The sequence below is a fragment of the Dipteris shenzhenensis genome, chromosome 22 (genome assembly GCF_047967505.1).
Source record: "Dipteris shenzhenensis isolate YYH24624 ecotype China chromosome 22, Dip_SZ_1.0, whole genome shotgun sequence".
NCBI lineage: Eukaryota > Viridiplantae > Streptophyta > Polypodiopsida > Gleicheniales > Dipteridaceae > Dipteris > Dipteris shenzhenensis.
The window spans coordinates 50,411,433-50,433,261 of record NC_141617.1 but is presented as its reverse complement, the minus strand read 5'-3'; the positions used below and the strand labels follow the sequence as shown (position 1 = coordinate 50,433,261).

At 44.5% G+C, this 21,829-nt stretch overlaps 1 protein-coding gene across 1 annotated transcript; it reads right to left on the bottom strand.

The window, feature by feature from the left end:
* Window positions 1-573: 573 nt before the first annotated feature.
* CPISCA (chloroplast-localized ISCA-like protein) lies at window positions 574-21,610 on the bottom strand. The gene is made up of 3 exons (XM_087393562.1): window positions 21,332-21,610; window positions 20,877-21,089; window positions 574-1,037 (listed from the first exon to the last, which is right to left on the bottom strand). The coding sequence occupies exons 1-3, from the start codon at window positions 21,522-21,524 to the stop codon at window positions 901-903; spliced, it is 543 nt and encodes a 180-aa protein (XP_087249688.1). The 5' UTR covers window positions 21,525-21,610; the 3' UTR covers window positions 574-900.
* Between the last annotated feature and the right edge of the window lie 219 nt (window positions 21,611-21,829).

Here is a 21,829-nt window from a genome sequence, read left to right as displayed (position 1 = left end):
GTGTGAGAGAGAGAGAGAGAGAGAGAGAGAGAGATTTATTCCTGTTTTTTGGTCAATTTTGTTCTTGATTTGCTTGTTTATTTTTGCTTAGTCACCTTCTTCCTTTCTTCTTTATTTCTTGTTTTCTTTCTCTTTTGTTTTTGGACGTATTTTAGATAGCATTGGGTTTGCCCAAGAGACTCCGCAGGTCTTTAGAAACCCAATATAGCTGGTTACTAATGTCTTGCAAGCAAAAGGTAGAAGAAGAAAGTGGATCAATAAATTTGCTTTAAGAACATTCTCAAGTAATGTGGAAGAGATGGCAGTTGTACAATCTGACCAACAAAAATGTAAAGACGAGTCAGTCTCACTCCGCATGTGAGAATCATGAAAGTAAAGCTAGTAACCAATTTTTTTAAAAATCGCTTTATTCATTTAAGGCTGCTGTTTGATAGAGTGTACCATGGAGAAATTTGGCATCAAAGAATTGAACCAGCAGTTGCACACTAAAAGAAACATAGACGGCGAGTAGCAGAAATTGAAAATCAGAACCATAAGCCTCCAGGAAAACTTATATGACAAAAATATCTTCTGCAAATATCAACGTAGGGGAAAAACCTTAATATTAACTTTTAATGTACAGCCTTGGAATCAGTCCAAATAAGAAATGGTGACTTCAACCTATGAATATAGCTAACAGAACAAGAAGCTGTAGCTTCTAAGCCTGAGCTTCAAGAGGTACATACACTATGTCAATACATCAAGGGCTTCATCTTCATGGAAGAAGAAAAGAGAGATGGACTGTTGTTACGATGAAGACTATGTTTCATACAGTTTGGAATTAAGTTTAAAAAAATCCATTGTAATGAAGAATATAAACCACCATCAATATGTGCAGGTTTTTGTAAACACAGCAGATGCTCAAGCAGCAAAAGATTTCCCACAACCACATGTAGAAGTTGCATTTGGGTTACTAAAAGAGAAACCTCCACCAATGAGAGCGTCACTGTAATCCAACTGCATCCCGTACAGAAAGAGCAGGCTCTTTGGATCACAAACTGCACCCAAGAATTCAAAAAGTCGATCAATGAAGCTAACAGCATGCACACTGCTCATATTCAACAAAATGTATTCTATGTTCACCAAATGTTCAAAAACGAAACTGTAATCTCTCGTGTATCTAGCTAGCAGTAGGCTGCACAATGATATTGTCCACAACCCCTCAAATGTCAGCCTTTATTTGCTGCACCACACACAGGCCAGAACTATTTTTCTTACTCCAAGTTTGTGACTTGGTCTGTTGTAGAGTCATAGGTTGCTATATCCCTACAGGATGAACATGCGCAACCATGACATTAGATATCCAAGTATCCTGAGCCATGTCCAAGGTACTTCACCCCATACCATGGAGGGGGGTTTGTAGGCCATTCTATGGGCTATCCATAGGTGCCACTTGTTCCTTGGTATTTGCCTTGTAGGACTAGTTACAGCTAATTAGGACTGTTGGTACAGTTAGTTCTCATGTACCACCTAGTTCAATTAGGACACTTAGTCCATTTAGGGCATTTAGCTCTAGGGTTTTGTCATATTGGCTCCCTCTTGAGCCTCCATTCATTGTTGCAGAATTTTTCAATACAGCAGCTCGTTTTTTGCTTTCTCCCACTCATTTCTGGGCTTCGATTGTCTGCCATAGCCAACATAGCTATGATGGCACTGCTAAGCAACGAATTATGACTAGGTACTATGACCTTGCCATTTATTTTTGAGCATTTATCATCATCTATATTGTAACTTACAATCATGGAACTTTCTAGATACCATATCATTCCCTATCCCAGGTTTAATCACAAAAGCTTGGGTCTCTAGAGACCAATCCAACTTGAATCACCTTCACATTGGGCATGATTATAATAACATGGAGCTCATATCATGTATAATGAAGTGATTTCTTCCCTTAGTGTGGCAGCCACAAAAGTCTGGTTTAGACAAAAAAAGAGCATTAAGGTTCACATTTTAATGTCTATTTCTTTAACATGGAAAACAACATATTGCTCTTGTTCTTTTTGAAAATTTCCCCACCCCCTAAATGTATTTTATTAATATTAAGATGCAGGCAAGATATGCCTACCATTTCCAAGCCTCCGAGTATCTTATCTGCAATCTTTTCGCTTATGAGCTCACTCTGAAAATGAATTCCATGTATGTCAAGCATCTTAACATGACGGTTGGTTGAGGACAAAACAACATACACTTGCGACTCATGGAACCCTAAGGGCTGAAACAGCTGTAGCAGTCTTTTAATATGCTTGCAAGAGCATGACAACACCGATCCATCATGTTGTTAGACATGGGTAATGTCTAAACACGCAATAAAGTCAAGTCAAAAAGCTTTGAGCCTTGTGTTAAAAAAGAGGAAGCTTGCTGCAGCAACCACACACAGCGGAAGGAACTTTCTACTCTCTCAAATGATGCAAAGAAAACTGAAAGTTGATTCCACAATGAAATGGAAATAGACAGCAGGGAAAAGGAACTTAGATATATCTTCCACTAGATGTGGGAAAACCTGCTTAAAGAGATCCAGCAAGTGCTGGACTATGTATAGCTGAAGAAAGCTCACTCAAACTGAGAAATACAGGGGCCTGCCCTACATTGCCATATGCTAAGTCAAATGCCTCTATTTATAGGGAGAAACCCCTCTGACGGGACTGACATTTTTCACAGCCTGATCACTGCCAGTATAGTGCAGTAGACTTTCCAGAACAGCCTCTTTCCAACCGCCACCTGATCTGCAGACCTGGTCCCCACAAATAGCAGCAAAACTCTCACCCATTCCTGACCTATCCCAACCCAGGAGCACCATCCTCATCATATGGGGGCTCATAGGTGGACAACACATTCTCTCACTGATCAACTGTGGACCTATGCCCATGTGTTGTATGAGGTGCTTTATTCGCTCTCAGGGAAGATCCTTCTTAAACATTCATATTAGTAATTGCACAATGTATTGCATACCAACTTGCGTGTCTTGGATCAGATTTGCATTCTCTTATCTCTATCTGTCTCTCTGTGCTATCTAGTCTTTTATTGCAGTTAGTCTAGGGTTATTTAACTACAATCAGCAGCCTCTGCAGGTTACATTGGTATCAGAGCCTAGGTGGACAACTTTAGGAGCAATAGCCATGCCACCAAACAGTTCATTCGCTTCCGCTCATATCAATCAATTCTTGAAGATTTTATTCCAAGTCATGTGCTTCTTGCATGAGCATGTAGGAGCATATAGATTAGGCTTGCATCAGCATATAGGCACAATTAGTTAGTCAGTCATTCTTAGTCTGTCAATCCAGTCAAAGCATAGCTAGTCTCGCCACCTAGTCTAGTCAAAGCATAGTCAGTCCAATCATCAGTCCTTCATCTGCTTTGGAGTTCTCCGAGCACCACTCAGTGGAGTACTCTGCAGCAGTTTTCACAATTACAGTTCAAGCAGCTCAGTCATGGGTCTCACTTGGGTCTACCTCCCAAGGAAAGCTCTCGGATTCCACCGTCAGCTCCCGAGGAAATTCCATCCCTGAGAACAGCTCAGCAGTCGCAGCCAGTGAGTGTCTTGGGTCTAATCACTCCATTTCCGCAGTAAGTTCAGTTAGATCAGTCATTTCAGTCAGTCCAAGCTCAAGACCCTCAGTGACATCTTGCAGAGTGGTCTGACATCCGTCATCAAAAGGAGTTCAAGGAGTTCCATACATGCTTAGGCATATAGGAGGTTCTCTTCGCATCGCCATCAGTAGCACATACCCTCAGCCTTGGGTTTTCTGTATGGCATAGGAAGTGGACTTCAGCAATCGCCTTGGTACAAATAGAAGTTTTTGGATTCCTAGAGAAGGGGGATGAAAGGCTTCTTCTAGCACATCATTGGTGCGAAAGTCTGGATCAAGTGGTCAGGTCCCTAAAGTCACAGGCCACGGTGGAGCAATTCAGATCGCCAGGGCAAATTCCTGCAAGGTATCTGCCTAGCAACAAGTTTAGTAGAGGGGAATGTCACATCCACTAGGGTCAAGCCTAAGTGCTAGTGACACCTAGCTAAATGGTCATCATTTCTCATCATGAATTAGCACCAGATTTGCATGGATGTGGGCAGCATAGGACAATGCAAGTCAAAACACATAGAGTTGACTTTGTCAACACGTTGACTTATCGACATTGACTTTTGCCCCTAACCGATCGCCATTGACCATCCGACTAGGGTCGGTCGGTCTGCCTTGCAAGCCTATTTAAGTGGCCTTAGCCCTCCATGGTTGGGCATGCATTCCAGGATCCATTCTAGGCATTCAAGCCTTGAGTTCTAGCAGCAAGTACCAGCATTTTACACAACACTTCAGCATAACAAAGTCAACATCATATACCTAGATGAGTCCAGGAACATGCCCAAACTCATCCTCTAAAAACACAACATACTGCAGTTTCGATCTCATGATAGTGAATCATAAGGTTGAAAACCATAAACTCCATCACGCATAGCAAGAACTAGCTACTATGGCATCCCCACTGACGTCATTGGCGCCCAATAGTGGGTGTAGACCATAGCATAAACATATGCTCACACAAACAAATCCACACACAAAGTCAGCATCAGTTCAGCACATAGTTCAGTCCCGCCTCAAGTCGGGCCAGTTATTGGAAGGCGGAGGTTTAACTACAGAAGCCCTTCCACAGTTGGGATCTGTCCCAAAGGTTACTACATCTACGGTAACATTCCCTATAGCCTGTACATCAGCATTTAGTCCTAAGTAGGGAGTCAGTCATAGCCCAGCATCTAAATGTTAGAAATGACAATAGAGGGTACCTGCAGCGGAAGGCTGATAGATAGCCCAGAAATTCACACAGAAGTGTTTAACTACGGAATCCAAAACTCCTTTACTTTGTGTACTCAACATACATATGTGCAAGTCAGTAGATAGACAATGCTCCAAGAGAGATATAGAACCAACAAATAGATATATTTCTCAAAGCCAAGAGTGTGTGAGATGAGACGTGTTGTACTGGAAGATCTAGTACTAGTTCATGTGTGAGTGCCATGTGTCACTATGGGACTTATCCCATATGAGTGCATAGCCTATAAAAGGCTTGTACTTCACCTGTCTCATTTGATGACGATGAATGAATGAAAGCCTTCCATGGTTCTACATTTGTGCATCATTTCTTCACTCCCTAGTCTCTCTCTCACACGCTCTCACCATGTTTCTAACATGGTATCAGAGCAGGCTCGTCTTGCCCTAGGCCACCTACCATGTCATCATCTTCCTGCCCTAACCCTAACTCTGCTCCTACTTACAGCCGCCTTATTTCCGCCTCCATTCTGCCTCCTCTTTGCAGCCATTAGTTTCAGTTTTCGTCTCCTCCATAGCCAGCCACCTCTTCATCCCTTGCTGCCTTCATTCGAGTGTTCTAGGTCGGCAGCTCCTGCCAGGTGCGCCTGCACGTGTGGAGGTTTAGGTGGCTTTGGTCGCCTGATAGCTAGCTGGTCAGCATTTTCTTCAGCACGTGTCTGCACGTGAGGTTCCCAGAGCTGTTTTGGAGGTTTCCAACACCAAGAACAGCTTTTATTGCTGCTGCTGTGAAGTCGGCCACCTGACAGCATTCTCTCCAAAATTTTGACGCTTTTTAGATCTGTTCTGAGGCTGCTGCTGTTTGACCGCCTACAACAGAGGTATTTTCAAGGTATTTCTGGCCCTCCAGCACATCAAAATCAGCCGATTCTTTGTTTAAAGACACGCTGCAGCACCTCGGTGTACCTTGAACAGTCGCCTTTGCAATTCGGAGCTATCCTGCTGACTCTCCTCTACATTTCAGACCTGTTGCAGCACTTCACTTAGTTTCGACGCCCACAACAGCTCACCTCTTGGTTTATTTCTGCGTTTCGGGGCATCTACTTGCTGCTCTTTGATTCAGGTTCACTCAATTCTGCATTTCGGGCATTTGGAGCACCACTAGGCATCTATATCACCCCTTTTGCACAAGGAGCTTGCCGTTGTGTAACCTATTTTGAAGCCTGACACCATATACCTAGATGAATCCAGGAACATTCCCAAACTCATCCTCTTAAAACACAACATAGTGCAGTTTCAATCTCATGATAGTCACTCATAAGGTTGAAAACCATAAACTCCATCAAGCATAGCAAGGACTAGCTACTATGACATCCCCACTATGACATCATGCTGTTGTGTAACCTGTTTTGAAGCCTGAGACCAGCCCATTCCTTTGCTGGTTCTTCATCTCAGCTTGCTGCCCGCCTTCACGAAGGCCTTTGCCATCATGACTTCGTTATCTTCTCGTTCTTTGCTCGTGGATGGCAAACCAAGAGGCAGCTGATCCTTATGCGTGAAGGAGTTTGGGACGATGTTGAGGACGACAAAGTTGAGTTACTTCATCAGCAACAGCACAAGCTTTGGAAGCAGTAGAATGCAAAAGCCATTGCCCTCATTGGTGTTTGCTTGGCCAACTCTCTCATCCATCATGTGGACTTCAAGTCAACAGCTAAGGAGGTTTGGGATCGCCTTGAGACGTTATTTAGTAATAAAATCACCAACTCTAAAGTCTTTTTGAAGCTCAAGTTTTAAAATGGAAGAGAGTGATGAGTTGAGTGATCATCAGCAAAGTTTCAATCTCTTGCTCAACAACTTTCAAGTTTGAAAAGCGCATCTGATGATGAAGATAAGATGGCTGTCCTTATGAAGAGTATGCACGGGATATCTCCCTTTGAGCAAACTCTTGAAGTACTATGCCTTGTCAGTCACATTTGATGATATGGTGGCACTTACTCATTGAGAAGGACTATCGTAATAAGGAGGCCACTCTTGCCAATGGAAGACCAACAAGAATACTATTTGCAGGTTTTGCAAGAGGAAAGGACATATTGAGGATCATTCTTCAAGAAGAAGGAGAGAAGCATCATGCCAATCTCCTTGCTCAAGAACCTGAAGAGCCTCTAAAGAGCCCCTTGAGGAGATACATGCAGCCACAACTGAGGTTCACAGCCCCTCTCTTGAGGACCCCTACGACACGGATTGGACTTTCTAGGCCCTATATGCTATGTGTGTTTTTGTGTTGTGGTCAATAAAGGTTCTCATCCTTGAGTTGTCCCTCTAAACTGAATGTATATAGAGTCAATAAGAGGTACTCTGCCCTGGGTTGTTCCCCAAAAATGAATTGTCTTTTACTTTTGTACGATGGTATTGACCACCCAGTTCAGAGTAAGGGGGGGTGACGAGTGATAGTTGCCCTTGCCGGTCGCAAGCTGACTAAGAAGTCACTATCACATGGGAGGTACTGGATAGTTGGACTTACTCTTTGCAGTATTGCGGTGGAGGGGCGATCGGTCTACTCCTTGTGTGTTGGATCTCACACTCTTTGCTTTGAAGGGGATGTTGGAGATATCATAGCCAAAGAGTGTGTGAGATGTGATGTGTGATGTCTTGTACTAGAAGATCTAGTACTAGTTCATGTGTGAGTCGTGTGAGTGCCACGTGTCACTATGGCACTTATCCCATATTCATTTGGTGCTAGTGTGTGAGTGTGTAGCCTATAAAAGGCTTGTGCTTCACTTGTCTCATTTGATGATGATAAATGAATGAATGAAAGCCTTCCATGGTTTTGTGTATATTTCTTCCATGGTTTGCCCTTGCTGGTCGCAAGCTGATTGAGAAGTCACTAAGAGGTATTGGATAGTTGGACTTGCTCTTTGTAGTATTGCGGTTGAGGGGGGATCGGTCTACTCCTCAACGTTTGTGACTTGTGATTCTTGGAGAGGCATGCTATTTGGCTCTCTTGCAAAGTAATTATGTGGCATGGTATCCCCTTCCGACGTAATTGGATGATTGTGAACGTGGTAATCTACCTCTTAAAATAGACGTGGGATGACAAATTGCCTTTTCCCACGTTCCACCCTCTCTCAAGTAAGCATCTATCTGTACCATGATCATCCGCAACATCATGCTCTATTGACGGATGTCGGTATTTTACACACACTAGTGTAGTAGCTAGCATCACTTGCACAAGATCGCAGCTCATACAACACTCAGTAGACTATGTAGTTGATCACACTCATACACACAACCTTCCTCAAAAGAGAGAGAGACCAAAACTCAGATATATTCTTCCACAAGATGAGGGCTGACAAAAGCTCAGATATGAGCAGAGAAGACAGCAAAGGATTGCTGTCTTCCTAGCACGCTTGCCTGGTGCAAGGCTGCCAGTGTAAGTGATGGAGAATGAAGTGAGGGAAGGGGGGTTTATAGAGGTGGGCAGCAAGCCCACAGACTGGCCGACTTGGCCAGTCGGTTTCACCATGCTGGACCGACCCCTGGTCGGTTTTCTGGCCAGCCTCCTAGCCTATATAAGGTCCCATATGCTGGGCCTTTGGGCTGCTGCTGGCTGGTACAGGTGATGCTGTATATGCCCCCGCATGGGCCCATGGTGCTGGCGCAATATTCCACACAGGGTGCTGCCTCAGATCAAGCACAGATCTGCCTCTAAACAACCAGGTACAACAGCCTCCATCCCCCTATTGTCTTCTGCCCCCTTGTCCCCTCGAATCAGGGGATCACAGGTAGGGACAGTGGCATTCTAACACCCCTCTCAATGACACAACTGTGGGCCAATCCCCATGCGTCGAATGTGGTGTTCCATCCGCTCCCTGGGAAGTGCCTTCGTGAAGACATCCGAGATGCCCTTGTCCCCTCGAATCGGGGGGGCTCACAGGTGGGGATAGTGGCATTCTAACATCCCCTCTCAATGGTGCAATATTCCACACAGGGTGCTGCCTCAGATCTAGCACAGATCTGCCTCTAAACAACCAGGTACAACAGCCTCCATCCCCCTATTGGCTTCTGCCCCCTTGTCCCCTCGAATCGGGGGATCACAGGTAGGAACAGTGGCATTCTAACACCCCCTCTCAATGACACAACTGTGGGCCAATCCCCATGCGTCGAATGTGGTGTTCCATCCACTCCCTGGGAAGTGCCTTCGTGAAGACATCCGAGATGCCCTTGTCCCCTCGAATCGGGGGCTCACAGGTGGGGATAGTGGCATTCTAACATCCCCTCTCAATGACACAACTATGGGCTGATCCTCATGCGTCGAATGAGGAGTTCCATCTGCTCCCAGGGAAGTGCCTTCGTGAAGACATCCAAGATGTCGTTGTCGATCGGACAGTACATCAACTCTATGACACCTTCATCGATGAGTTCTCAAACAAAGTGGTAGTGAACCTCGATGTGCTTCGTCCATGCGTGAAACACGGGGTTGTTGGCGATTGCTATGCAACTCTGGTTGTCGCACATGATCACCGTTGCATCTTCTTGGGCCACGTTCATGTCCTCCAAGATCCACCTGAGCCACAATGTTTCGCATGCCACTGTACAGGCAACCCTGTACTCTATCTCTATTGATGAAAGAGCAACAGTAGGTTGTTTCTTACTCAACCATGACACGGCTCCTAATGAGAGTATGAAATAGTTCCCAAAAGTCGATCTTCGGGTGTCACCATCACTTGCCCAAATCACTATTGCAGAAACCTCCCAACTCAATGCCTCTCGTGTAAGTGATGCCATAGGTGCAAGTACCTTTCGAGTACCTCAGCACCCTCGTACTTGCGTCCCAATGGGCCTTCTTGGGTGTGTCGGGTAACTGACAAAGCAATCCAACTGAGAAAGAAATATCCGGTCTAGTATTGGTGAGGTAAAGAAAACTATCCACCATGCGTCGATACAGTGATGAATCAACCGGCTGAGATGGATCATGTATACTCAACTTTAGACCAGTTTCCATGGAAGTCACTGCTGCTTTGTAATCTTCCATCTGAAAGCGTTTGAGTAACTCCCTGCAATATTTCTCCTGTGAGATAAAGATACAGCTCTTTCCCTGCTTCACTTCAATCCCAAGAAAGTAATGAAGTACTCCCAAGTCCGTCATCTCGAACTCCTCCATGAGAAGTCTCAACCTGAGCAATCTTCTTCGTATGATCTCTTGTAATGATGAGGTCATCCACATACAAGAAAATACCAGCCATGAATCCCCCTCTAAGACGAGATAAAAATTTGCCTCTGATGGACTCCACTGAAGCCCAATTTTATGAAAGAAAACATCTATCTGTTGATACCATGCTCTGGGGGCCTATTTTAGCTCGTATAAGGCCTTCTTCAGCTTGCATACTTTTAATGGGGATCCTGGAATCTGAAATCCTGGTACGGTGCCACATATACCTCCTTCTCCAGGGCTCTATTTAAAAATGGAGACTTGACGTCCATCTGAAAAATAGGCCAACTGTGATGAGCAGCCAAGGCAATGACTATACGAATGGCCACCATCTTGGCTGTGGGGGCGAAGGTCTCGTCGAAGTCAAGTCCTTCTGACTGTGCATAACCTTCACCAATCTAGCTTTGTACCTATCCAAGCTCCCATCAGACTTGAACTTAAGCTTGTACACCCATTTAGTACCAATTACCTTCCACTTGGTCGGCTTGTCTACCAAATCTAAGTGGTATTGTTTAAAGTTAAGTGGCTGGAAATCATGCAATGTGGCTGCAAATAATGAATATGCAATGATAGTTATGGTCTACTGCCCTTTAGGAAACTTGTCATGACAAGAGAAATGATTATTTAGTTAATTAATAGTCATTAGAACCTTATTATTGTTAGGCGCCAATTTGATGGTGCGGTTATACGTTTGTATTTATGATCAATCAAGCGGTGTAAATAGTACCGCCAAAACTATGTAACATTGGCCAATGATTAGTAATAAAGATGTGCATACATGTGTCTAGGTCCTAGGGGCAATAGGAGAGGGAAAGGGTGCATTAGAGTGCATTGAATGGTAGGTGCATGGGTCATAGGATAAGGGTAGGTGTAAATGGAAAGATGGAACTTGAGTGATCTCAAGGGACATTGATGAAAGGGTTTCACCCTTTCATTGTGAATCTCATGTAGCATTCTCTCTACCACATTGCATTCATCCGCCATCTCTCTCCTACCTTGCATGTAGGTCGAAATAGAAACAAGTACTCTCATGAGGGCGCTCTTCCCCATTGGAGGGCCAATTGGCATTCAAATTCTGCATGCATTGCACACATTTGCATTCTCGAAAAGCTTGGTTTTTCACATTTGGTATCAAAGCGGCAACGGTCCACAAGCGGGACAAGAAGAGGGTGAGAGAGCAACGTGCAGAATCGTGGCGGAAGCACTAGTGTGGGGGAGGTAGGGCCTGCGACAGCCGCATGACGGAAGGAAAAGGCACGGAAGTCACAGGAGGAGGCACGGGCAGGGAATGCGAGACAATGAAATCTAACGACAGAATTTCGACGACACGGATGTCTAGTGCAATCTCCTTCTCGAGCAACCCTGAATTCCTCGAGGTTCTGAGACAAGGGATTTTTCTAAAAATTTTTGGTCTTGAACAATGAATGGGGTGTCCTAATGGGGTGACTCCCCTCCCGTGTGAATGTACCCTTAAAATCCTTAAACCGTGAGGAAAAGGGAACCCCCCGTTCTCCCCAACGAAAAGTCGGATCGGAACAAGATTTTAAGGAGGTGATCCACCCATCATTTACCCCCTAAAACGGTATCTAGAGCTCCAATACACTCAAAACAAGTCGCCCAAACGGAGCGTACCAGTTTACAGCAAAAATACAAGAAGAAAAGCTTAAAAAAGAAGAAAGAGGAGGTCATTTTAAGTGTCTTCTCAACACAAACGAAGCAGGAGTCGGATAAGTACCACCAACTCTACAACACTTGACTATTGATGTAAAATAAACCCCTTTTTTGAAATTACAGCAAATCTTGTATTACTAAAAGGAAAGAATGGAAGGGGAAGGGAGATATAACAATATACTTATTCATTTTCCTCCATTACCCCAAGGAGAGAGAGAAAGAACACCTTCACCCCCTCTTGAAGAGGATGGATTAGGTGAGAGTTACACACATCTTGAGTATGATAACCCACAAATAGATTTACAGCAGTCTCTCCTTCAAGAACCTCTTGATAGGGAGTTCTCCTTTCGTAATGAAAGAAGAAATGAGACCAGTTTACGCCTTCAACTCAAAACCCAGCGCACATGGATTATAATCCAAGTGCAAGAGGAAGAGAGGGGACTCCTGTTGATAAGCTGATTTTCCAGCTTAGCAATATGATTGAGCAGTCCATTATGACAGGATTAGGAACTAAGAGGACTTTAAACTTTGGGGATGAAGAGTTGAGTACCCCTTCTAAGAGGTCCAAATTCCAACCGCGAGAGAGAATTGAGTTCCCCAAATATGATGGGGCAAGGGAGGCTGACAAAATACTCAATTGGATTCGCCATTTTGAGCTATACTTTACCCATCAAGACAAGACCGAGCAAGAGAAGCTTACTCTTGCCACTTTGCATCTGCAAAAGGATGCTCTAATGTGGTGGTCTTTGTCACAAACAAGAAAAGAGCCTATTCATGAATGGGCTAAGTTCGTGGAGCAATTGAAAGCCACTTTCATACCACCGAGGCATAAAGAGAACCTAACCTTTCGTTGGGAGAGGTTTAGGCAGTTTGATAATGAGAGTAATGCAGATTTTGCAGCCAGATTTTGGAAACTCTCTCTAGAGTTACCCAAAAAGAGTGAGGAAGATAGGAGAAAGAAGTATTTAGCAACCTTAAGCCCAAAAGTAAGGTACGAGGTTGAAATGTTAACCCAACCACGCTTAAGGACCTCACTAAGCTGGCTGAAATAGCCGAGAGGAAATTGAATCCTCGTAAACCATTCAATAAGGAGGGTGGGTCATCATCTAAGACCAACAATATACCCACTTTTAGGAAACCAAACCGGTTTAAAAATAATAAAGGGAAGGGTAAAGCTCTTGTAAGGAAAGTAAACAGGCAATCACATCTTGGATGGGTGCCATTTCCTTCTATGACGGACGAAGAGAAGAGCAAGTTGATTAAGGAAGGAAAATGTTTCGGGTGTAAGAAACATAAGCTAGGGCACGTATGACATAAGTGTCCCGTTCTCTTGGCTAAGATTGCCAAGACGAATTTAGTAAAAGGGAAAGCCAAGGCATCCAAGCAGGAGGGTGAGGCTTCTACCTTGTCACCCTCGAAATCTACCGTGACTATTGAGCCAATAGTGAATGCTGTCCATTCAGCCAATACCTTTGGGCCTCATGATCTTTTTAAGGTGTATGGAATCGTGAATGGACAGAGAATAGTGGTTCTCCTAGACGATGGATGTAATTATGACTTAGTGAGTGATAGATTGGTAAAATTACTCCATCTTAAACCAAAACCTATAAAAAACATGTCGCTCTCAAGAGCTTTTAGGGGACACAATGAAGAAGACACATCCATAGTACCGAATATTCCTTTTCATATACAAAAATATAGAGATCGAAGGGATTTTCTAGTAGCTCCTTTACAAGACGTTGACATGATTCTAGGTAAACCATGGCGGTATGATTTTAACCCTACTATTCATCCTCATACTCATCATTGTTGCTTTGTACATAAGGATCGTAGGGGATCAAGACGTGTATACGATTCCATTGATTACTCCTACCCAAGCGAAAAGCTTGGTAAAAAGAAGGGTAGATTGCAATCTTGTGTATATACGGGATTCACGAGATCTTTATATCTCAAAAGAAGATCGGAAGAGAAATGAGTTCCTTAGAGCTTATGAGGATCGATTTTCAAGAGATGACTCATTCGAATTGCCTATGGAGAGAGAAGATGATCATGCCATAGACTTAGAGCCAAGAGCTTCTCCTCCATGTAGAGCCCCATACAGGATGAACACGATAGAAATGGAGGAGGTAGAAAAACAAATTGAAGATCTATTGCAAAAAGGCGTGATTCGACCAAGCAGTTCTCCATTTGAAGCACCTGTATTATTGGTTAAGAAAAAAGATGGATCATATCGTATGTGTAAAGATTACCGTGCTTTGAATAAACTTACGATTAAAAACCAGTATCCGATTCCAAGAGTGGATGATTTATTGGATATGCTTAAAGGTACTAAAGTTTTTACCAAATTGGATTTGAAATCTGGTTATCATCAACTTCAAATGAAAGCTCGGGATGAACATAAGACTGCTTTTCGCACTCTCACTGGACATTATGAGTTTTTGGTCATGCCTTTTGGCCTAACTAATGCTCTAGCCACTTTTAGTAGGCTGATGAGAAGGGTTTTACGACCCTACTTGGGAAAATTTGTCATAGTCTTCTTTGACGACATTTTAGTTTTCAGCCAGAATGAGGAAGAGCATAAGGATCACCTTGCTAAGGTGATGGAGCTCCTAAGGAAGGATCGATCGTTCCTAAATACCAAGAAGAGTGAGTTCTTCAAGACAAAAATAGAGTATTTGGGACACATTGTGTCTGCTGAGGGAATTCAGGTTGACCCTAAAAAGGTCAAGGCCATAATCGAATGGCCAATAACCAAAAATATACATGAGCTGAGATCCTTCCTAGGGATGTGTAGTTATTATCGCAGATTCATTAAGAATTTTGCACGTCTTGCTTTCCCACTAACAGATTTGTTGAAGAAGCATTCCTTGTATGAGTGGGGAGAGGTTCACCAAGTAGCTTTTGAGGAGCTTAAGAGAACATTGGTCACTGCACCAGTGTTAACACTTCCGAACATGGACAAAGAGTTCTTTGTTGTATGTACGAATGCGAGTGGTACCTCGATTGGGGCAGTGTTGATGCAAGGAGGGCATCCCATCGCTTATGAGAGTAGAAAACTTAAAGGGCCTGAATTGAAATATATCACGTATGAGAAGGAGTTACTGGCAGTCATTCATGCTTTGAAGTTATGGAAGCATTATTTATACGGCTCTGCTTTCAAGATTAAGACTGACCATCAAAGTATCAAGCACTTGTTTTCTCAACCCAAATCAAATGGGCTGAATATATTCAATCCTTTGGGCAACCAAATATTGAATATCAGCCAGGAAAGGAGAATTTAGTAGCTGATGCTTTGAGTAGACGGCCCCAAGTTAATCACATTTTTGTGATTAAGGAGAAAACATTAGGAGCAATGGTTGAAGCTTATCCTTTAGATGAGGACTTCGCTGACATTTATGGGAAGATTCAGCATAATGAGGTCGGGGGTTTAGAGGCTTATTCCATCGTGGATGGATACTTATTTTTGGGACGTGCCATATGTGTACCCAAAACCTTTCGGTATCTAGTCATGAGTGAGTTACATGCGAGTCCATATTCTGGACATAGAGGCATTAGAGGGACTATTGACAATATTGAGAGATACTTCCATTGGCCTAAACTTCACAAAGAAGTTTCGACCTTTGTTCAACAATGTGACATATGTCAACGCATTAAATCTGACACAAGTAAGACTCCTTGTCTTTTGCAACCTTGGCCTATTCCCTTGGAAAGGTGGGAACACATTACAATGGATTTTGTGTCATGTTTCCCCAAGGTTGGTTAGTTTGAGCAGATTTTCACTGTTATAGATAGGTTGAGTAAACAAGCTCATTTTATTCCCTGTAAAAAGGAGTTGTCTGCTGCTCCTGAAACAGCAAAGTTATTCATTAGGGAAATCTTTAGGTTACATGGGTTACCAAAACCTATTGTATCCGATAATGATGGCCGTTTCATTAGCAACTTTTGGACAGTCCTATTAGAGAATCTCGGAACCAAACTAAAATTTACTACAGCCTTCCATCCTCAAGGATATGGACAAAGTGAGAATGCCAATCAAACCATAATTACGTTACTTCGAGCTTATGTCCACGACCGACCTCGAAGGTGGCCAGAGTTCTTACCCATGTTAGAATTTGCTTATAATAACACTCTACATACTTCCACCAAGAAAGCCCCATTTGAAATCATATATAGGCAATGTTTACCCACTCCAATAACACACTTGGGGGAGCAAATTTTTGCTGCTGACCAGTTTGCTGAGGATATGTCACGGGTTATTGAGCCAAAAGCCCTAGAAGTGTGGGCCAAAGGGCCCTAGTTTTGGAGCCCTTAAAGGGCTGGTTTTGGGGCAGACTGGTCGGCCCAAACAGACCAGCCAGTCGGCCCATTTAGGGCTGGCTGGTCAGTTACTTCAAGGTGCCCTTGGGGGCCTATAAAAGCAGAGGCCACAGGCCTCATTTCACATCCAGCAGAGCAGAAAGGAGCAGCAGAGAACAACCCTTGGGGCCTACATCCAGAAGCTGAAGGAGTACCAGTGTTGCTGCAGACTTAGCTCAAGTGTGAGGCTGAGACTTTGGCTGTCTTCTAGGGCAGCAAGGAGCTGAGGTCAAAGGACGGAGAGTCCACATAAGCTCGACGTGAAGCACACGGGCTCGAGTCTAGAGATAGCCAGCAGATAGGAGAAGGACCTTGTGGTAAGATCAGAGGACCACACCATTGGAGGGACTCTGGATCTATCTCTCTTGTATTGTGTCCATAGTTTTGGACAGAAATATATACTTTGGTGGTTTCTCTCTCTTGCCTGTTCATTGTCTATAGATGAGTCTGCACATCTATTGAATGCACATTAAGTAAAGAAGTTTGTGATTCCACACCCACACCACACTGTGTGAGCTCCTGGGCATTACTGTCAGTCTTCCGCTGTGTGTACCGTCTATTGGGTCATTTCTAACTCTAAGTACTTAGTACTACCATTCTGCATTTTTTACATTCTGCATTGGTGTAGATGCTCGTTTAGTAGCTTCACCCTCACAGCTCGTTTGTACTAGGATTTTCACAGTCTCATAGACCCATCGGTCTTCCGAAGACTTTAATAAACTCTCTCTCTCTCTCTCTCATGTAGAGCCTATGCTCACATCAAAGAAGGGTATGAAGGCAGCAGAGAAAAGTTTGTAGAATCTGCTGGAGCAACCAGCCAAAAAGTTAGGAAGCTACTTGAAGGAGGTCTTGAGACATCGTAACAAGATACTTGGACTAGCACATGAGCTAGCCCAACACGTACTTACTACTCAATACATAAAGGTTGTAATATTTTCTTTCCCTGGATGTAAGGGATCACTATTACTTGAAAGTGATCTCCAGTCCCATATATCCTAAAGATTCTCGCAACGGACTTTAATACAACCATATCATATCATCTCATATCATCATCTCTCTCTCTCTCTCTCTCTCTCTCTCTCTCTCTCTCTCTCTCTCTCATGGTCTTCAACACCTCACGAGCTGTGCTATGCCGACATAGCTTCACTTACCGAGGTGAGCCAATAGAGATAGTACAGTCCACGCATATTTGGAGGCAATCTTCACAAGGTCAATTTACAATATGAAGCATGCAGCCGGTGCTCGACTCACACAAGGACAGGGAGCCTTGTCCCGACTAGAGAGGCAATGCTTCCAGGCTCACTTTTAGGACCAGCCGACGAAGAACAGGCTTTTCAACACCCTAGTCAAACCGACGGCTATGTAAGCAGCACCTTTGAGGGGGAGTGACTTCTCGGTAGCAGAGTGGAAGAGATTTGAGCGGCTACAAGTAGTTATACTTCCAGGATGATTCATAGTAAGCCCTCAGTCCCACATCAAATAGTACAGGCGGAGTTCGCCATGACCCCTCTCCAAGCTGATGCCATTTTTCAGATAGTGACTTAAGAGTCTAGGCCCAACCTCGCGGGAGCCTTTCAAAGCTGGCACTTGAGTCTTCCATCGACTAGTAAAGAGAGAGACGGATACATGGTACGCACACGTCTCTGTATGGTTTGCCAGCCACAGTATCCAAATGGACAGGCTACCCCCTTTCCAGTACAGCATGGACGCACCACCCAAGTCGCTCCCTCGCGATGAAATTAACCCCATCATACAGTTAGATCTCCTCCAAGTCTATACATCTCGAACTTGGGGAGGGGACCAAGAGTTCCCTACCAAGGTCCAGTTCTACCGTGACCATTTCTTAAGAGTGTTAGAGGAGGGACTCATCATCAAACCCTAGAGCCTTGAGAAAAGAGGAGTATCGCATGCATTGAGGATTGCTATTGGGCAAATGCGGGACTCATCACATCAGCTAGGGATCAAGGCAGGGAGAGCCACAGGCGTACCTAAAGAGTAGCGGATTTGCAAATCATGCACACCGAAGATACTTGAGACAAAGGAGCATTTCCTATGTGCCTGCCCACATAATATGAGATCCGAGGACGCTATCACTGCTTCTTCTAAGAGGGGCATGGCTTTGGCCCACTCTCCCGACTCATCCACTTCCAAGATATGATCGAGATGAGACGACATAGAGACGCGCTACTACAACAGATTAGATAGCAGCATGTCTTGACAGCACCACAGGACGCTAAGGCAAAGTGGTCATAGTGACATGTCACAAACTTCTATGCATTCGAGTCGGCTCCAGGACAAATAACGGTGGAGGATGAGGAGGTAATAGATATGCGAGCAGCATGGATCAGTAGCCAGGGGCGACATAGTACGACCAACCGAGGGATGCAGAGCCCACGCACGACACAGAGAGCGACCAGGGCACGCACGATCATGGTTCGACCCACCACCCTCCTTGGAGAAGATCGTCCGAGACGAGGTGTCACCCTTGATATTTCTCTCCGAATACAGAGGTCGATGAGACCACACCCTCCACCACAGCAGGAGACAGCCCAACAGACGCTGATCCGGGATATCTTCGCAGCCCACTGACAAGCTACCACAGTGCCGGGTTTCGGCTGCTGAGTTTTGTCTTTGGTATTTTGTTTAGCACTCAACAAGGGCCAATGGCTTGTATAAGTTTTCATTTTTCATTTGCCGCACTTTGTACCATAGGCCCGTGACGCCTTCCAAGGATGTTAATCCATCTTTCTTTCTTTCTTTAATTATTTCTCTCTCTCAACTTCTCTCACTCACTCCGCTCAGCTTCCCCCACTTAGCTCCACCCACTCCTCACGTTCTCCCCAGCTAGCATCACTCCTCTTTTTTGGTAGTCCCTAACAGCTAAGCAGCCCCGAAGGACCCTTTCTCTGGCTATGCTGAGCCTTTCGACCCTTCTTCCTGAGGCCCCATGAGCAAATATTTCATGAAACTGAGATCTCAAGTTACAACTAGCATCACTGGAGCTGAGACTTCAGGACATGGAGGGCACCAGTAAGCAGGCCAATGTTCAAAATGCAGTGCAAACATGTATTGCCTCTCCTCAGCCCAAGTTATATAGCTTTAAATGAGCTAGTCAATACACAGCTCCATCAGATCTAGGAGAATAAGCAGCAGGGAAGTCATAGCAACAGTGGATACTAAGGTAACTCACGAAGAAACAACAAGAGCTTAGAGGAGAAATTAACCCGGAGCCTGCGCACGCATCAGGGGCCTTCCAGAGTGGAGGAAGATGGAGCAAGTAATGCCCATCATAACATGGAACATGGCTGCAATTGATGGATTCCAATACACCCCATAGAATCATGCTATCCTCATGTTCATAACTAACAAGGTTGCATATCCTTCGTCAAGCTAGACTTCTAAAGGGTACAAAATTGTGGATAGCAGAGGACTTGCTCCTCACAAATCAAAGTCAAAGCCATCCTAGCTTCAAAAAGTTAAATGGACATTTTACACGGAAGGTGCAGCACTCTTCATAGATTTCAAATCTACATTAGCTCAAACTGTAGGACCTTTAATAAGCTGGGTTGACTTCAATCACTCCCTTGGATATGCTTTATGCAAATCCCACCTTGCGCTCTAATATAAAAGCTACCATATCATTTTTCGTGTTCTGCAGACATTAATATCTCTGTCTGTCTTTCTTTCTTTCTCCCTCCCTCCCTGCGCCCCCGCTCACCTGCCTCTTCAAACTCCGCTCAGCCCCCGTTCACCCTCCCCCCTCTTTTCACTTAGGTCTCAGCAGCCCTAGGAGGGAACAGACCCTTTTCCACTCTTCCATTTGAGCTGGCAGGTCCTGCAGCAGGCAATCACAAAGCTCGAGCATTGACATGCAGCCATGGAAAGGAAAGTTCACGACATGCAGCAAGGGCAAGCAACACAATTGCAAGACATCCCTGCCTGCACCACAGCTTGTTTCCAAAATCCAGGAAATGATCACCACTCAAGTGAGGTCAATGAAATAAGAGATGACAGCCAAAGTCAACAACAACGTTAACAAACACCTCAAGGAGTAAATATCCCATGTTGAGCAAGATTAGAAAGACAAGGCGGCGTGGGGGCAAAAGCACAAGTTAAAGACAAGGCCGCAATAGTAAGCAATCTTAGACAAACCTATAAGCTGAAAGGCACAAAGATCTGGATACGTGAAGAGCTCACCATGACCCTGCTCAAACAAAGAATCGTTGAACTTAGGCAGCCAGGAAAGAAAGCAAACGGGCTGTTTACCAGAGGGGAAAGCAGTGATTAGGGAATTCAAGCCTATGCCTAAAGACTCACAGTCTTAAGCTGATGTAATGACAATCATCCTATGATAGCACGTTTTGTAATAATATTGGAGCTGCTTTACGCTGTCCATAGGAGCCGACTCAAGTTGGGCTTGTACTCCGATCAACTTTTGATATACTTTTTTTGTCTATACCCCCGTGTTCAAAGATGCTCTCTCTCTCTCTCTCTCTCTCTCTCTCTCTGTGTTTAAAAAGAGCTTTCTTACTCCTTTGGTTCTTTCTTTAACATTCTCTATCACAGCTCTGTACTACAAAATCATCCAACTGTTACTTGCAGTCGGCCAAGGTTCTTTAGAGGGTTGGCCAAATGGCTTGCAAAGTCACGCAGTTCCAAATGACCTGCTTTCAGCTAAAAGGTTTTTCTTCAGTAAGGCAGCTTATAGAGTGCTGTTCAACGAAAACTTGGATAAAGAAGGTGGCTCGCAGACATTTCCATGACTTGGATCGGCCCAAAAGGCAAATCCCAGTGTACTAAGTAGTAACAGGCTGCCCAAGAGAATTCAGTTCAAAAAATACCCATTGTGAAGCCTTCGTAATCGATGACAGAATCATCCGACAACAAATTCGTCCGCTGCTCAAAATCCATAGTGTATGACATTCCCGAGCAACCTCCTTGCCTCACGCCAATTCTAAGGCAAAGGTCTTGGTTCAGGTCAGCTCTCATCTTCTTTAAATGTTGCAACGCTTTCTCTGATAATGAGATTGCGGGTTTCACACTTTGCTCCGTTCCTGTCCCCAGACAATAAAACGACGTAGATATTATTGAATCAAGGAACATGCCTGCGGCAGAGACTCTCCAAAAGTCTCCAAAAATGGGCTACACACGAAAGTTTTTCTCCACTTGAAACCAACTCATGACAGTACGGAAGCACAAGCTCAAATTTCCGTCCTACGGTTTACGGAGATCTCCATAAAGCGGGCCAAGCATGACCGTTTGTGAAGATAGAGAGTCTCATCAAATCGTGACGTACCTGAGTCGGCAGAGCGGATGCAGGAGGGCCGCTTCTTGGGGGGAGTGGGAGTGTGAAGAAGTTGCGAAGCATGATGCTGTGGTGCAAAGGAGAGCATGAGATGAGAAGAAGGTATATGGCGAGGAAGGGAGGAGCTATGGAGGCTGGATTGCAGAGCGATGGAGGATTGGAAGGACGCCATGGCCAGAATCATAGCGTTGGTGTGGGCGTCAAGCACAAGGGAAGACTCCAGGTTATAACTTATTATGCTCTCGTGTTTTCCGCTAAGAATTGTCCTTCGCCAGGTTCACATTTTTAGAATATGCCGGCAACCTAAGCTGATCGGATTCCGGCCACTTTCCAGCCTTGATTCAGAGCAAGGGGCTGCACGCAAGACAAGTAGCGCCGGCATCACCCGCGTTGCCCAAAATAGGCAGGTTATGCAGTGGAGTTGATGGACGGCGGAGATTGAATCTCTCTAAATCTTTGCCGACCCTAGCACTTTATGTATAGGAGAAA

Coding starts and splice junctions, on each gene's coding strand:
- CPISCA (XM_087393562.1), bottom strand. CDS start 21,524: ATGATTCTGGCCATGGCGTCCTTCCAATCCTCCATCGCTCTGCAATCC. Junction 21,090..21,331: donor CATCCGCTCTGCCGACTCAG/GTACGTCACGAT, acceptor GTCTGGGGACAG/GAACGGAGCAAAGTGTGAAA. Junction 1,038..20,876: donor TTACGAAGGCTTCACAATGG/GTATTTTTTGAA, acceptor TCTTGGGTGCAG/TTTGTGATCCAAAGAGCCTG.